At 38.2% G+C, this 17,738-nt stretch overlaps 1 protein-coding gene across 2 annotated transcripts in view; it reads right to left on the bottom strand.

Annotated features, from left to right (window-relative positions):
* The window catches only part of LOC128251734 (uncharacterized), a 64,956-nt gene that overhangs the window by 20,860 nt on the left and 26,358 nt on the right, over positions 1-17,738 (bottom strand). For both annotated transcript variants that reach the window (XM_052978863.1, XM_052978862.1), the window contains exons 4-5: positions 15,357-15,829; positions 1,532-1,631 (exon numbers count right to left, since the gene is read on the bottom strand). In XM_052978863.1, the coding sequence (XP_052834823.1) occupies positions 1,532-1,631; positions 15,357-15,829 (573 nt within the window). The remainder of the gene's footprint in view (positions 1-1,531; positions 1,632-15,356; positions 15,830-17,738) is intronic.

The following is a 17,738-nucleotide window of genomic DNA, read 5'->3' as shown; positions in this document are numbered from 1 at the left end:
GAACATTTCAAGTTTTCTTATTTTTTGGGCAAAATTTCATGGTTGCGTCGGGCAACTTTAAGGGCTGTCTGACTGTTTGGCTGTCACATTTTATTAGCAGTCGTTTGATTGTACAGCATTGTTTCGTTTCTTCGAGATATCCTTTGTTCCCATACCAGCTATGACATATGTATTTGGGTGATGTTTCCGAGTGCTGAGGATTTACATTTTTGCCTCTTAGTCTCTGTGGTTTGTGTTCGCTTTTATTTTATAACTTTGTTTTTATGCCATTTCTCATTTGCTCAGCTGCTGTCACATAATTTGCACTTTTTACTTTCTTCGGATTTGTTTTGCCACAACTAAGTGCAGAGTTGAAGTGAGGTCAACAAACTTGGTCAGCTAAGAAATTGTTGGCACTTAAGTTGAAAGAGTAAGAGAACTGCTCAGAATAGACATGACTGAACGTAACACTTAAAGCTTCATCTTTAGGTTAGGTATTCGTTTTATTTTACATTTTTGATGTTGTGTATATGTATAATATGTGCAAAAACTCATTTCTGCACAGAAAAAAAATGAAAAGAAGAACATCCCAAAATTATATGACAAATCGAAATACCTATGTTCAACAAAATAAACCTTTAAATAGCTTTCTGTTTTTAGTTAATCTTTAATTGATTGCCAGCGGTGGCTGTGTTTGATTGCCAGTTAAACTAATTGGGCAACGTGGAGGTATTTAAACAGGACGTCACTGGCTGATAGTTCGCCTGATTAGCCCGGCCACCTAATTAAATTCCAAATGCAGCAGTGTCAACTTAATGGTGCTCTGTTTGTCCTCCTTGGACCCCTATATTCCCCCTATATCCGCAGTAGTTCGCTATCTTTCTGTGCCTGTCAGCGTTTGTGCAAACACTCAGCAAGCAGACCCACACCGACACCCTCACCCACAGCCGCACTTACACACTAACACAGAGGCAGCGTTAATCATAATAATGTCACCACTAATTGCAATGCGTATACGCACACGTGTACTTTCAGTTGGATACAAGCAGCTTCCCTCCGCCCACATTTATCCTCGCACCCCCTCTTAATTCCTGATGACCCCATAATTTAACATTACGTGGGCGCGACTCCCGCCATTGCCACGCCCACTGCCATCGCTCACCCAGCTCCTCCGGCAAATGTGTTTATTTAACATTTAGGCAACCAGCTCTTGCCCTTAACCATAAAATGGGGATTGGGAATAATCGACCCTGACATCGGATGTGATGAAAGGGGATCTTGGTAGGGTTGTTAGCTTCTCTCTCAAATGTGGGCTTATAATTGGGCCAGCAACATTATTCAAAGTAGTGGGAGTAGCTTGGGGCAAGTAATTAACTTCTGGCGGAGGTCATTAGAGCTTAAAAAGAGTGATGCTAATTATACAAAGTTTTAAAACTTTAATTTTAATGAAGTCGAATCTACAGCATCCACAAAAAGTGCATCTCTCAGATTCTAAATTGTATGTGTAAAACAAACAATGATAAAGCTTAGACAAAAAACCTGAAAAACTTACCGCCGACATAGATATCAACCTGCGACCAGTTCAACTTGGTGGAAATGCTTTGCACGGCCAGGGAAATTGCTTCGAAAGATGGCAGAAAATTGCTGGAGATCTGCAAAAAATAATGGGATAAGTTCAATGTTAGACTGAAGATTTTCTGCCATGTTACTCGCACTGAAAAGGTAGAAATGAACAACTAGGAGGTCCCGACTCCGACCCCTGGCAGCTCTATAAACATAACTCTCCGCTGTCCCAACCCCCGATTTCCATTGTGTTTACTCTGTTGTTCTGTCTCTGGCCCAACCATCCCACCCTTCACAATCACCTTTTGTCTCTGTGGGCTGCAAAGGAAAATCTAAACACGAACGCTAGTGCTCAGCTGCCTTGTTTGTTAAAGTGAAACAAATTAAATGCTCAAGCAATTAAAGAACGGAGGGATGCGAAGGACACGAAGGACACGAAGGGGATGTCCTCTTGGCAGCCGACAATGGAAAATTGCGTGTGGGTTGCATTTGCGGATTAGGTGGGCACAAAGACATGTTTGGTCTTTTAAAGTTTAAGAGATTTGTGACAAGTAAGAATATACCACATAAAAGATACTCGGATGTAGTGTGATATTGCGACAAAATTAAAATCCAATGCAAGCTCACCATGAGCCAAAAAGAGGTATATGTACATATTTTCAAAAATGATTTAAAAAGGCATCACATTACTCGGTATTCCATTCCATCACTCGGACTGTCCTGTTGTTTATGGGACAGTTTTTCTAAGCTTGCTCATCACTGTTTTGTTAAGCAAATGCTTTGACATCAAATAACTCTTATCAATCCTATTTTTTGTAACCACATCTGATAAAATCTTTACCCGATTTATTTATTTCGATATTACTCAACTATTTGGTTACTCAACTGTGGCTTTTTAAATTAACTAATACCCTCTGAGAACGATGACTAGATGGCGCAATTTGTCGTTGCTGGCCCGTCGGTCACAAGATCCGCAACATGACCGTAAACAATTCAATCACGTTTAATCAGGGCATTTGAGCGGTCCATACGCAGACAACCAACTTTAATCAATAATCGTGCCCTCTTCTTTTTTCTGCTCGCTCCATCATCATAATCATCGTCGTGCACAGGCATAAAAGGTCCTTGTTCGTTGGGAGTAGAGGGGAAGAATTCGATTTTCCATTGCCATTGATAAGGGGCAGTTTAGATGAGGGGGCGGGGGCGATTGTGGAGGGGGCTTTCAGAGTCCTATGCAGCTTTAAGTTGGTTTTTGTACCTTTTTGACCTTTTTCTTCGGCCGGCATTTGGCCAGCTTGTTTTTCATCTGTGTTTAGACTCATTTGTCGGCTTGATTTGAGTTTGGCAGGACAGCTGGCTGTTGTAAGGCCGTTTGCCTGCTTCATTATTTTGGCAGACGAAATAAATTGAAAAACGTTTGAGAAAATACGTGTAGGCAGCTTGGACACATACAATTTTCCTCAAAATTGAATTTCAAAAGCAACAACAAGGGCAACGGCATTATCAATACCGGAAGCAATCAGAGGGGCAAAGTAAAGGGGGCAACTTAAAAATTGAAATCTGTTTGATGATTTTTCACATTTTATTTTTTCGCTTTCCCTATTTGATTCTAAGTTATAATGGGCAAATAAATATTGAACAAACTCTTGGCCAACTAATCTTTTAGAAGCAATGAGTCTTACAATATATGTTTGCATGACAGCCCACATTTTGAATAGAGAGTTTATTATAAAGGTTTCATCCTAACGCTACAAGTTGTTGTGTATTGTGAGAAAATTTTTGTTAATTCAAAGTCAAAAAGTTGGAAATTTTATTGCAATTTTATACTGTTGAGTAGGGCCAGTATTTTTTCGCAATTTTTTTTGTAGTTAGTTTACAATTTAGAACAGGTCTAGCTATTACACACATAGCTCAGGTTGGAATAACAGAAGTACAAAACCAAAAAACGAGAATCCGATGATTGGAACGACATTTTATTTATTATGAAGCGCATATAATTGAGTTCTCTAATGGCTTTTTGCTGGAACACACTCTACCTTTTGGACCACCAATATGTACATATATAGTATATACAAGCTTTTTTTTGGGACGGAAACATCTTCAATGTTGCAAACTTCTCAGTAAAATTTAGAAGTTTTATTAATTATATAGCCTTAGCAACTTTCTTACAAGTAAATGTTCAAATGATGTTTAAATTATCAAGGCTGAATACAAAATAATCCAATTATATTATAAAGTTTCGTATCTCTGAGCCATTTTTGTAGAGTGCCTAAATGAGCAGAAAGTTCCTTGTCATTTAATGGCATTGTCTACAATTATTGGTTTTTGCCCTCTTACCCGTTTGGCCATCAATAAGCAGAGCCAAAGTTCGAAAACTTTCTCCGGGGGGTCCGGGGGTGGCAGATGGTCAGAGGGGCATTACCGAGCCATCGAGTGGCTTGGGTAATGCAGCCAATTGTTAAAACAATTGCAAAAATTTGTCATCGAAGTGCAGTTCGGACGTCTATTGACACAACGTGACCGGCCATCGTACATGGAACATTTACTGGTATTACACTCCTTTTGGGTACCCCTTGTGCCACTTCCTGGCAATGTTTTGCTCGAACCCCCGACTGCAAAGTGCACTTGGGAAATTAAGGGGAATTGTGGGGATGTTTGACTTGACTTCCTTTTGGTTTTATTGTTTGGGAACTGTGTTATGGCTCGGACAAATTGTTTAACGTTCAATCAATTTAATTAATTTCTCAAGCAAAAGGAAATACATAAACTTATATATTCTTGTCAAGCAGGCGGAAAATGAGTTTTCCTTGCGCTTTTTCTTTCCGCTTGCTTGATTTATTTTTTGTTGTATGGCATTTATTCACAGGTGAATTGCTGTTGGCCCACAGCCGAGATGTTATGCAAAGGAGCCAAGAGCCAAAAAAAGAATCAACATTAAACACAGCTCAGCAAATATTTGACATTTGCCAGCCTCTTTGGCAGATTTTCTAACAAAAAAAAATCAAGCAGGCAAGGAAGATTCTGCCACCTCTGCCCCTATGGAAAATCAGATGTTTGGCTTACCCCCATTCAACTCAAGCGACCTCTTTTGTTGCCGTATTTTATATTTTGTTGCTGTGCATATATTTTGCAGCTTTGAAATTCGCCACCCATAACAGCTTAGTAAACTTATTCACATGTTAATAATTTAGTTATGGGCGTGTGCATATCTTATACGAAATATTTCAATTGGTCTTTTGTGGTGACTTCTAAGAGTTTGGTGAGGATGAAATTATTTATGTGGGCTTATTAAATGTATTTCTGTTGAAGGGTTGCCAACGACATTTGAAAACATGTTCAGGAGCATGTGGAAGGCGTCGCGACTCACAAATAAACTTTCAGTTTTATAAACCCATATCCTTTAATCAATATTATAATCTTCGGAAAACCTGAGAAATAAACTTCCAAAAAATAATTTTAAAACGAATAAATACAGCGGCAGCTGGTAAGCTTCTGATGTTTATTCATTTTCAATAAGAAACAGCCAACAGCTGGCCTTGCGAAATAAAAATTAATGGGCGAATTTACTTATTTTTGGAGGGCGTCATTATTATCAATATATAATAAAAGAAGGCGAAACTTTGGCGACGAGCACTTAATTTGCTGTCATTTAACTGAGGACAAATGGCTTGGACATGTGGCTGCAACAAACCCATTAAGACGCCGCAGAAGCAGCAAACGAACGATGAAGTTTTGGCCTACATTGGACAGCTCTTTTTTCGGGCCAAGAGGGATAGATGTAGCATTTTTATTGTGTGGCAAAGTGGCAACAAACATTGAGGTGCTATAAAGTTACACAGCAGCAGGAGCAGCAGTAGAAGGAGAGGGGGCCACAGCCGACTGACTGTCCAAAATGGCTGTCCTCTTGGCTAACACACACCCTGACACTAACACACTCACACAGATGCAAATCACATGCGCACGTGCTGCCATTGCCAAATTGTTTTCACTCTCGCCTAAGCAGATGCCAAATTTCTGCAGTTTTCCCTTCCCTTCGGTCGCCCTGCGCCAGAATTGAATTCGATTCGAATTACGGAATGTTTGTCTGATGGATTTTTTGTCTCGTGTAGTTTTTGTTCGTTTTATTTGTTTCTGCCGGAGAAAATTGCCTTTTAATGCCAGGCAACTATTCAAAATGTCACCATGTACAATCATGGACACAATAGTAGCTTAAACAACATGAAAATACTTTAAAAATTTCTTTGGTTCCTTTACATTTCTTTTTAATACAGTTTTATGTTTAAACCTAATAATATAATAGCTTACAACATATTTTTGCACGTAAAAAATATAATGAGCAATGGTTGTTAAAACACAAATAATTAATGTATTTATTTATTACTTTTGATTATATATATAAAATCAATTTTAATACAAATTATGCATTTCTAGTGCTTTTATTTTCAGCGCAGCTTTTTGGTGCTTATATTCCAGCTGAATTTATTTGTTTTTGACCCGCACAGTAATCACTTCTGCCCATTTGGTAATTTATAGTTTGGTTTAGGTAAGACGATATCTAAATATTTGACTATTTTGGTGTATTATGTGGCACTCAGCTCGAGCCCAGGCTTTATAAGTTAAACTTTTGTGACAGCTGAAGACAGTTCATAATATTTTACGACCATAAAGGCAGTAAAGATGGATGGCTGCCGGAAATTGGTGTGTTTGGCCCCACCTGATGAAGCCATATAAAGAGATTTGACTGCTTGTTAAACGATTTAATTTTTGAAGGCCCTTTGCCCCCCAGGAGCTTGGTTTCTGACCATTAAGCCCTCGCTTTTGGGCCACGTATGAGCAGTACCTTGTTGGGCCAACTTTATGAATAATTGAGCGGTGCCTAAGTGGCAACCTCTTTGGGCCGTCAGCCTTTTTATGAGCAACTCTCTCACGGCGGAATAAAGGACTGAAAACGCTGGAGAAAATGTGCGAAGCGAGAGGGTTTCTTGCAAAATAAGCATCATTGAATTTATTATGATTTTTATGCAAATTGCTGCATCCCCAAAGGGCGGGGCGATGAATGCAATTAATGTGGGAAGCGCCGCAAAAAGGTTTTATGTCCCTGCCACTTAGCCTAACGAAGGGCTTTTACCAGATTGTCTGAAAGGTCACCTTCAGTTTTCCCCGACTTTCCATTTACATGTTTCTATCCCACTAATTGCCACCTGCCATAGCTTGAAATTCGTTCACTGCCCAAAGATGAAGCCTTGGAAAGAGATGATTTAGTCAGCTGCTGACGCCTGTGGCTTAAATAAACCATGTTTATTAAGTTTGAATATGCATGGGAATGCCGGATTGGATGAAGAAATTTAAACATTTAAGCTGGATTTCTTAGCCCTTGGAAATTGACTTAGAATATTTTCATAAATTAAAAAACATAGGATCAAAATGAATTATTGATTAACAGAAAAATTGTTTAATTGTCGATTTAACGGAAATAAAAGTACATTTACTACTGTGTTGAATTAATCACAACAATCCCAAATGTCCCCACAAATTAACCTTTCAAAAATTAATTTTGAACTTTTGAACAATAGTTTTTTGTATATACCCATAAAAAAAAGTTTATTTATTCTATATATAAGTATGTTTTATAAATTGTTAGTGCTAGTAATATTTGGTGGTTTCTGATCCGTTAAATTAAAACAAAACTGTAAAATAAATTCGGCGTAAAACGTATCCCTTGTAATACTACAAATTTCCGGAAATTTCAGCTGAAAAGAAAAGACCGTGCTCGTTATTACTTGAATGCTGTCGAATTGTTTTACCGTGCTTTTGTTAAATACCGTGATTGGGTGGTGTCAAATGAACTTAACTTCCTGCCACAGATGAATCAAACACACACCACGAACACGGCAGTCACGTGGGATAAAAATGAAATTGCTCTTTATTTCCATGATGCGCATTAAAAATCAATGAGTACCGCAAATCAAAAATCAATACTCTCAGCAGACCGGCAGACAAGTGTCAATCCAATCCACAACTACGTAAATACAGATACACATACGTTGATACCTGAGCACTTGTCCATGAACAATTGAACGACCTGAATGTGAGATGTGGCACCTACAGTCATTTCTAATTTGTTATTATGATTGAAAATTTTGCCAGAATCAAATGACCGCAGCAAAAGGCAAAACAAAAAAAGATCTGAAATGGTTTTAGCAATACGTACTCCATTTTATACAAATTAGATAACGCTCGGATCGACTTTTTGTTTCTTAAATATAAATAAATACTTCTCGAGATATAGACCTCTTATAAAATAATATGTTTATATATGACAGATGTTCTTAATTATTAAAAATAATGCCCAAAAACTTACAGAACAAATATGGTTTGTAAATGTCGTCCTAAGGGAGTCCTTTATTCAACATTTTATGTATGGCAACATTTTCTTTAAAAATACGTTTTTCACCATAAGTTCTGCCTAACTACTTTTTTTTACTACAAATAGAACGTTATATATGTTTCTGATACATGTTAGAGGGTCGGTTTCCTTATATAGATGCTTGAGGTCGACAAAGCTTTTACACCATAGAAAAATTTTTAGAAAATACAATCCGGAAATAGTTTTACCGCTTTGTCTTTAAGAAGGAACATTAACGAAGCCAACAAGTTATTAATCCTAACAATCCTCAGGTAAATCGATTTTATACGGATATTATTTGAGTTTTGGACCCCTGTTGTCTTTGTAAGCCTCTGAAAAATGGCACTTAACATATGCTTTACAACCACTGACAGCCCAAAAATCACCGTTTTAGTTAAAAACAAGAAAGAAAGCAAACTTCGCCAGGCCGAAGTTCATATGCCCTTGCCGCTATTGCAAAAATTAAATATTCTTGAAGACATTAAAATTATGATTTACTTGCTTGTATGTTTAAACGCATTGAAGCTATGATGATTTGCAGCTCAGTTATTTGAGTTCCTATGGTAGCTATATGATATTGTTTTCCGATTTTAATAAAATTAAAAGCGTAATTCTGAACTGTCAAAAATAATTTCTAAAAAAAATTACAAAATAAAAAATTTAAGCTCCCATGGAGCTTTATGTTATAGTCGTCCGATTTTGATAAAATTTAAACCATAATTCTGAAATATTAAACCATTACTAAATGTCGAAGAACTAAAAAAATAATTTAAAAACAGCAAAGTTATAATTTTTTTTAATTTATTTTTCCGATTGTTCCTATGGGAGCTATATGCTATAGTCGTCCGATCCGGCTCGTTCCGACTTAGGTAGTACCTGCAATAGAAAGACAACTTTTGGGAAAGTTTCAAGCAGATAGCTTTAAAACTGAGAGACTAGTTTGCGTAGAAACGGACGGACAGACGGACGGACAGACGGACAGACGGACATGGCTAGATCGACTCTCCTAGTGATGCTGATCAAGAATATATATACTTTATAGGGTCGGAGATGTCTCCTTCACTGCGTTGCTAACTTCTGACTGGAATTATAATACCCTCTGCAAGGGTATAACAAGAAAGAAAGCAAACTTCGCCAGGCCGAAGTTCTATACCCTTGCCGCTATTGCAAAAATTAAATATTCTTGAAGACATTAAAATTACGATTTACTTGCGTGTAGTTTAAAAACATTGAAGCTATGATGATTTTGCAGCTTAATTATTTGAGTTCCTATGGCAGCTATATGATATTGTTTCCGATTTTAATAAAATTAAAAGCGTAATAAAAAAGTTAAGCTCCCATGGGAGCTTTATGTTATAGTCGTCCGATTTTGATAAAATTTAAACCGTAATTCTGAAATATTTAACCATTACTATACGTCGAAGAACTAAAAAAAAATTTAAAAACAGCAAAGTTATAATTTATTTATTATTTTTTTTCCGATTGCTTCTATGGGAGCTATTTGCTATAGTCGTCCGATCCGGCTCGTTCTGACTTATATACTACTGAGGTACTAGTTTGCGTAGAAACGGACGGAAAGACGGACATGGCTAGATCGACTCTCCTAGTGATGCTGATCAAGAATATATATTCTTTATAGGGTCTGAAACGTTTCTTTTACTGCGTTGCAAACTTCTGAATGAAATTGTAATACCCTCTGCAAGGGTATAAAAATCGGTATAAAATATAAAAAAACCATTTTCAAATTTAATACATTGATGGCTTCGTTATTGTTTCGCTTTTAAGATAAAGCGATAATAATCTTTTAATTTCATGTATTCAAGAATTCATGAAATTCATAGCATAAACACAGTAACAAACAGACAAACAAACAAAGGGATTGACGTTTTCATTTGTCTCGTATCCGAAGGAAAACGACAACCAAGTCACAAAACTGGCACATTCCGCTCCACCGCACTCTGCAGCTCCAATTTTCGAAACTTTCACTTTCACTCTTTCACCGCTTTTTTTACTTCTGAGCCAATTGATTTTCTTAAAGTCTTGGGATGCACATCCTTTAGCTAACACGATACCTTTCGACCGTTAAATACGATCGGACCATTACTACAGATATTTATTTCTGCCAATTTGTACAGTAGTCGCCTTGCACGCACTTTTGGTACGTATGTTACTTTAAATGTATGAAATATACCAACATCGCTTATATCTTTTCTCTTCCTTGTCGTCATTGGAATATATATATATTTTTTGTCTTTTCTACGCATATTTACCACATGTGGCTGATTACAAGCGACGTGGCACATCAGACGGTGCATTGACCTAAACATGGCATCATCATAATAAATAAGCCAATTCCTCCTCCATCCACCGAGCTTATGATGCTGCTGCTGGTGATGATGATGCTGCAAACAAAGCTTCATTTTCTTTGCAATTTACGGCGAAATATTACGTATACGCCGGGGTGGTAATGGAACGGCAAAGGCAAAGCTTTTAGAAAACTGCAATGAGTGGGGCCACTTGGAGGAGGGTATACATTTTGTGGGACATGCTGACAGATGTGCTGCAATTTCTGCTGAACACCCAAACACTAAACAAAGAGAAAAGGATACAGGACGCTACACTTCATTGTGTTTGTGTTTGTTGACTCATGATGGAGTTTTCGTTTCACTGACATTGAAATGGCAAGCGCCACCGTGGAAGGCAGCTTAAAATTTGATTAGTTGACGATGTGTGTATGGGCAAAGACATACGTGGTGTTGGCCGGGCTTTAAGCCATCAAGCTTTCGATCATTCGATTGGATAGAGGGCACATGCAGAAAGTGCATTCCATCTATACAAACGCAGCAAATTGGAATTTACAAGTGCCAAAAAAAAAAGCGAAAGCTAAAAGAGCGAGCAGGATTCACAAAAATTCCCAAACTCAATTTGAACACTTCCTTCGCGGGCATGGGCATCCCAAGTGAACCCATTGAAGGGCGTGGTCGAGGCGTGTAAACACCAATCAATCATGGACCTGCAAAAACTCTGTTTTGCAGGAGAATCTGAAGCACCGGTTCGTGCAAGCAACAGAGAATTCACAACAGAGCGTGGTAAATCTATGATGACTCGGACAGGCAGGATTTAGGATACTATTAATATTCAAATTCGATGTTTATGCAGCCTTACATACTATAAATATAACTTCTCAATTATCTTTACATTATTATTTGACTGAATCCTTTAATATCTATTTATATGCACGTGTATCTAAGGTTTGACAAATCTAGCTTTCTTTCGCATAATATTAATGTGGAGTTGTCAAACAACCCTTGTTAATTGCCTGCTATGGATATTCCCTAAATGTTGTTATTCATAATATCTACATACAATAGTGGTTTTTTATCTTTTTTATTTTTTCGCAATCATGGTCATCCACTCATTGTTAGCATTGATAACGATCCCCCACTCTAAACTATTCCCAGTTGGCCGTATCAGTGCCCAGCCAGAACGGATGTCATTGTTATCATTGATGCAGCTCTCAGCTTGCCTTGCAATTGTCAATTGTCAAACTGATTGACTGAAAGGCAAATGCTCGGTGGAACAAAAGGAGGTTTAGCTTGGGGATGGGTGGCATTTCTAGTGTTTGAGTCCACACTTTTGCCATGATAAACTGCAGTGCCAGCTGACGGACTGAATGAGTGACTCACTGCATGAAAGCGTGACTGACTGTCCCATCTCTGACTTGACGGACTGAATCGGTTGACTGAGAAAAATGGCAAAGTCATCCCAGATTGGCAAGAATCGTTTCTTTTAACGATTACAGTTGTCTCCCAGGAATTTGAGATACTCCCATCAACCGTCCGGAACCGCATACAATTGAAATGCAACATTAATCTCCATTTATCTCTATCTAAGAGACTAGAAAAGTTGTATGGAATAGCACAGCTTTCAAAAAGCAAAAAAAAATAAAAATCGGCGGATAAGGTTCTTACTATTAGTCAAATAAATTTGTTTATCGAGGTTAAAATGTCGTGAAAATAGCATTTTGTACGGAAAATATTATAATTTTACCGAACGGATATGTGGCTTACAAGAAGTGGCTCCGATTACAATCGGGAAAAAAAATTTAATTTTTTTATTAATGGTTTTTTTTTTAAGTTCTTTTGGCTTAATATTGACAAATTAAGCTTCCCATTTTATTAAAATTCGAAAACGATATCATATAGCTGCCATAGGAACGACCGGATAAAATATTTTATGAAAATTCAATTTCTTACACTACGAAATGAGGTTAATTACCCTAATAATAACACCAGAGTTTGAATGATGCGCAGGTATATCGGTCGTAAGTTAAGGAAAAAAGAATAAGCCACGTTGCACCGCGTACTGTCAACCGACAACAGAAACCAACAAGAGGAAAGTGAAATAGCGACAAAGTTACAAAACGTGCAATTAAGTGTGATGCGCTGTGCAATATTTATGCGCTGCGGGGGCAAAAAAATACGCCTAGCCACGTTGTTGCCGTTGGAACCGCCCCTAAATCAGCGACACAAATGCCGCACAAAAGTTGCAAGTGATGCGTTTTGTTCCCCTCCGAGTCCCTTTTCCATCCACCGCTCCCTGGTCCCCCGGGCAGCTGTGAGAATTCGCAAGCAGCGACTCGGGAATGCGATCCCGACAGAGATACCTTTAAAGCGGGCACATTGACTGGAATTGTATTGCGCAGTATTGTACATACGCCAACACATGGATCCTTTGATTTTTGTAAGCGCTAATGGGTCTGGTTTAAAAATCGTAATAAAATTTAAAAAAGAAACTTACCTTTCAACGAGAAAGGAGGCAAAGAAAGTTTATACACCTTTTAAACGAAACATTTTTTTAAACGAAAACATTTAGATTATTATGCGTAAAACAACAAAGTTAAGTCTATTTGACAGCTTAATTATGTTTTTGTTTGATTTTAATAAAATTAAAATCGAAATTAGAATAGTAAATGCGGTGAAGTCATATTGTTTTCACTTATTTCTTTAGTCGAAACGTCTCCTACAATGCGTTATTAACTTCTTACTGAAATTATTATACCCTCTGCGATGGTTTTTTGGGCCTACATTTTTTTTAACTCATAACTATAATATGCGGTTTCTGGTAAAAATTCAGAGCAAAAACAAGGGAATTGATGAAAAATGTTCATGATTCATTTCTTTCTGTTTTTTTCTGGGTATAGGGATTAGTTAATATTTTGGGGAAACTTTGCTGAAAAGAAACTCCTACGAAATGAATAATAAAGTAAATAATTTACGTGGTGACCACATATTTAGTACTGATCAGCATAATATTGGCTTGCATTCCTTCGCTGGCGAGCAAAGGGATAATAAAATGGAAAAGTCTGACGGAGGAGAAGCATTATTAGTGTGTTCAGCTTTCGCTAAATGTGCACTTCTGCCACGCTAGGTGGCGCTTTTGTGGTTGCAACGATATTTTTCAGGAGCAGCGACTGTACTTTAGTGGGTCTTATATTTTTCGCGTTGCTTGCTCTTTTAGCAACTAACCAAACCGCACTTGGTGTGCAGTGAACAGCCAAATATACATATCCTTTCCGATAATAAACCAAACTCAGACGAGCTCAGCTCAGTGCAGCTAAGCTTATAGAAGCATACATACACAGAGAAAAACAGCTGCCAAGGCTGAAACATTTTTCTTTACGATTGTACTGGTTTATATGGGTAAGATGTGTCGTTACAAGGAACAAGGACGAAAGAGGCAGAGGAACGTTGGGAAAGCGGGGCGTGGCACGTGCCTTGAGCCGGCAGCAACACTCGTTGAGTGATTTAAATGCATGCCAGAAGCAGGAGAGCCAAGGCTTTAAGCAAACGAATATGAAATAAAAGCTCTTCAACAACGTGAAACACTGAAACACGTCATTACCACACACATCGTCTCTAATGCCTAATTTCCAACTAAATTATTTGCATTCTACAAGCCAGATGCTGTTTATCTTGGCCTCTATTATTTTGCCGTTGTCTGTTATCTGAGCAGAACCCAAAACCGTTCCATTTGTCAGTCATTTTGTTACAGTTTGTCAGGGGATTTCGGGCCACACAGATTTTCATTAATAACTTTGCTGACATTTTCAACAAGTTAACAAACTTTTGGAAGCAGTTCGCTCAGCACTTGTCAATCAATTGTCACAAAAAATTCCCCATCACCCAGACGGGCTCATAAAAATATGCAAAAGTAACGAGCCGAACTTTATGTTGCACAACTTTGTGTGACAGTTGGCCAAGTAGAAGCATTTGGGCGTGGCTGGCGGATTAAGTCCGATATTCTTCTGGGCACTTGTTGGCATGCAACTAAGCCTCGAGCAGGAAGGTGAGACAGGTGCAACACCTGCCGCAAAAAGTAATTTCATGGCAACGTCGGCTTTCATCAGGCAATTTTCTAGCATATTTTGGATAGTTCCCACATCCCTGCCTCCAACCACCACCAAAACTCTTCTTCCTCCAGTCTTTGGCTCGGTTTTTCCATTTCCTGTTTGCTTGCAACACACAGCCACGGACTTGACTTGATGAACTTTTGTGGTGCGAACTGTCTCCTCTCTCCGTTTGAAGATTGTTTTGGAAAACTGCAAAATTGCTACTGCAAAATGCTTGCGGCTGGCTTAAGTCATGTTCCAAATAACCACCCTTACACTTCTGCTTAATTAACACACTATATTTGCTGGAGCTTTAACATGTCAGTTAAGTAAGATAGAACATTTATTGGCAGCTATTTCGAGCAGAGTAGACTATGTCAGAGACACAAATGCTTAAAGTTTAAGTTTCTCTTCCAAGTGAGCAGTGGAAAACAAATAGCAGTAGAAAACAAACATAGCAGTAGAAAACAAATAACAACAGGAGTAAAAATGTGAATTTTTTTCTAATCTATATATTCATTTTCATTCGTTTTTAAATTAAGAACTAATTTATTTATAGAGATCACATTATTTTAATAACACGACGTTCATAATATCGTTAATCACCATTGCACTAACTGAATAGCAACATGATTAGCTCCTCAGCTTTCTTAAAAAAAAAACATTTTTTTATTAGGTTTATTATCAGCAGAAAAATAAATTCAAACCAGGACAAAGTTTTATAAAAAAATTAACTTTTTCACCAAGCTATCTATATTTATAAAAGTAAAATTTTTTTGGGGACAGAATTCAGTCAGTAATATAGGCACCAAATAGCTGCCCTAAAATCGAGATTGCTACTTAAGTTTTTTCAAAAGTTCAGTCTCCCGTTTTGAGTTTTATTTATATTTTCAATTGATTCTCTTACTGAAAGTACCTGCACTTATACCAAGACTTCCGATGATTGCCCTCACTTTAATACTTCTATCGAAGATTTTCCTTTGTGTGCCAGCGGTCTTAAAGTAAGGAAATACTCACTTTCATTCGCGGACACGGCCACAGGACGACGGTCTTATTGAAATCGAGGGCCAGTTGCTCGGCCAGCTGATGACAGTGACCCGAGAAGCTGCGGTCAACGTTCCACCGAAGTGCCCCATTCCCGCCAGAGGATAAGGAGGCCTCCACGCCCGCTGACAACTGTTTCGCCTTGGAGTCCTGCTGATGATGACGATGTTGCTCCTTCTCCTTATCCATCTCCTGCTCTGGCTGTTGCAAATGCTGCTGATGCTGATGCTGCTGATGTTGCTGACGTGGCTGGCTGGGCGGGTCAACGTCCATATTCGCATTCCCATTCCGATCCCTGGTGCCGCTTTGGTCCTTGTTCACATCCACGTTCATGGCCACGTCCACGTCCACGTCCACGTCGGTGTCGACATTAATGCCCGCATTTAAAGTCTTTACAACGCTCGTGTATTTGGGCAGCTCGAGTAATTTAATGAAGCCACTTAAATCTGTGCGCCGTCGTCGACATCATCGGGAAGGGCGAAAAGAAAGAGAAACATTTTATGTGGCATTTAAAAAACTTCTGCATATTTAAGCTGACTCGGTGGAGGTTTTTCTGCGAGTGTATGTATGTGGGAATGTGCTAAAGCGGTGTAGTAACTGTTACTGCTGATGAAGGCACCCATGCTCATAGCGAAAATCTGTCTGCAACGACAGCAGTTGTTGCCCCTTGCCTTCTGAATAGTGATGCCAACGAAATATGGCAAAGCAAGCAAAATTAATTTTTAAGCTAAAAACGATAGATCACTTCTAAATGAAACAGCTAACCTTTTTTAATATGCAGAAATAGTATATGGTATCGTGAGAGTTATATAAATTCATATGCGTGAAAAATGAGTTGAGTAGAGTTTAAGTTTTTGCAAAAATCACCCCTTTTTTACGTTAAGTAATTGCTTTAAAGAAATCTAAATATCAAATATATTAGAGACCGTTTTTTACGGACTTTACCTTTTTGAGTCTGTTGAATTGGTTAATTTGCTTAATTCAACATCCCAGCACTATAGTAGGTAAACTAATTTTTTTTTATTGTGCTAGTTATAACTAAAAGTCAAAGCGTAATATGTGTTGAACGAAGCGGTTTGAGCTGCCCCTAAGACGCGCGATATACGCTGCTAACAATATGTTAACAAAAAACTAACTTCTTAAGATTCTTACAGAAGCAAAAAAATAAATTATAGTTAAAAATATTATTTTTTTAATTTGCTTTATATTCCCTCAGGCGAATATCATAAGCTGCCTAAGATATTGTCTGGATGCATCAAGTTATTGTTTTCAACTAACTTTCTTGTGTTTATTAACCTATGTAAAAATATTAATCCAGTTTGAAAGTCTAAGACAAATATTCTGTTTCCAGTGATAGTTACTAAGCTCATCTAGCTACACTTTTCAATACCATGTTGTTTAATTCTGATGAATTTTGAATGAGTTACAAACTTAAGCAAAGCCAAACAAAATTGAACTGCACTTGTCGCATCCAATAAGTGTCTATAAAGAATTCTTATTTGAATACGGATTGAAAATAGCTAAGCTAGCACCGCTTCTCGGGAGGCCGTCCCTCTTGTGGGCTCCAAGTGCCCATCTCTGGGCTCTCGGCATGACCAGTTAACGGCTGCCATCGCAAGCAACTGGCCAAGTATCCGACAAGTGGACAGAGTTATGAGTGCCTGAGATTCAGTTTCCTTTGCACCGAAGGCTTCTGACAGGGGAGCAACAGCCCGGTAGAGAACAGAAAATATCTGGGAGATCAGAAGCCCGTCAAGTGCTGCTCCTGAGCTGAGGTCCTTCTAATCCGACAGCTTAGGAACTTATCTTGGTGAGTAATAGTCTTTGTAAATTAAAACTTTGGCTCCGAAAACTTTTAACTTATGTTCGTGAATATTTATGCCGTATTAGGTTTGCCCAAGTATTTAGCTATTTAAATGAATTTGGCCTTGGATCGCGATAAGCCGAAAGTTAATTTCGACTCTCGGTGGCACTTCCATTTGAAAAAGTTTTCCTGTCGTCCTACATTCTTCGGGTGGCTATTTGCTTTATTATTTCAACTTGCTTTCTCTGCGCTCAGTTCTTTTGCAGCTATTTTTCGAGTAAACACGGGCAGCTACACATGGCCAACTTCGGAGCTCACTTATTTGGCGCCAAAGTTTTTGCCGATTGCCACAATTTTGCTGTTGTTCACAAAGCGAATAGTTTAAGTTTGATATCTTTAATTTAGGGTCTGCCTCGCAGGTGTCATAAATAACAGGTAAAACTTGCTCGCTCCCACAGCCATCTAAATTGATTTAAGTGCCTGACAACGAAATTCAATTTGCGAACCCAACTAACGTAACAGTTTCGTTCCGTACAAATAAATTCCATTTG

Source organism: Drosophila gunungcola, chromosome 3R, assembly GCF_025200985.1.
Source record: "Drosophila gunungcola strain Sukarami chromosome 3R, Dgunungcola_SK_2, whole genome shotgun sequence".
NCBI classification, from domain to species: Eukaryota; Metazoa; Arthropoda; class Insecta; order Diptera; family Drosophilidae; genus Drosophila; species Drosophila gunungcola.
This window is presented reverse-complemented; position numbering and strand designations above follow the sequence as displayed.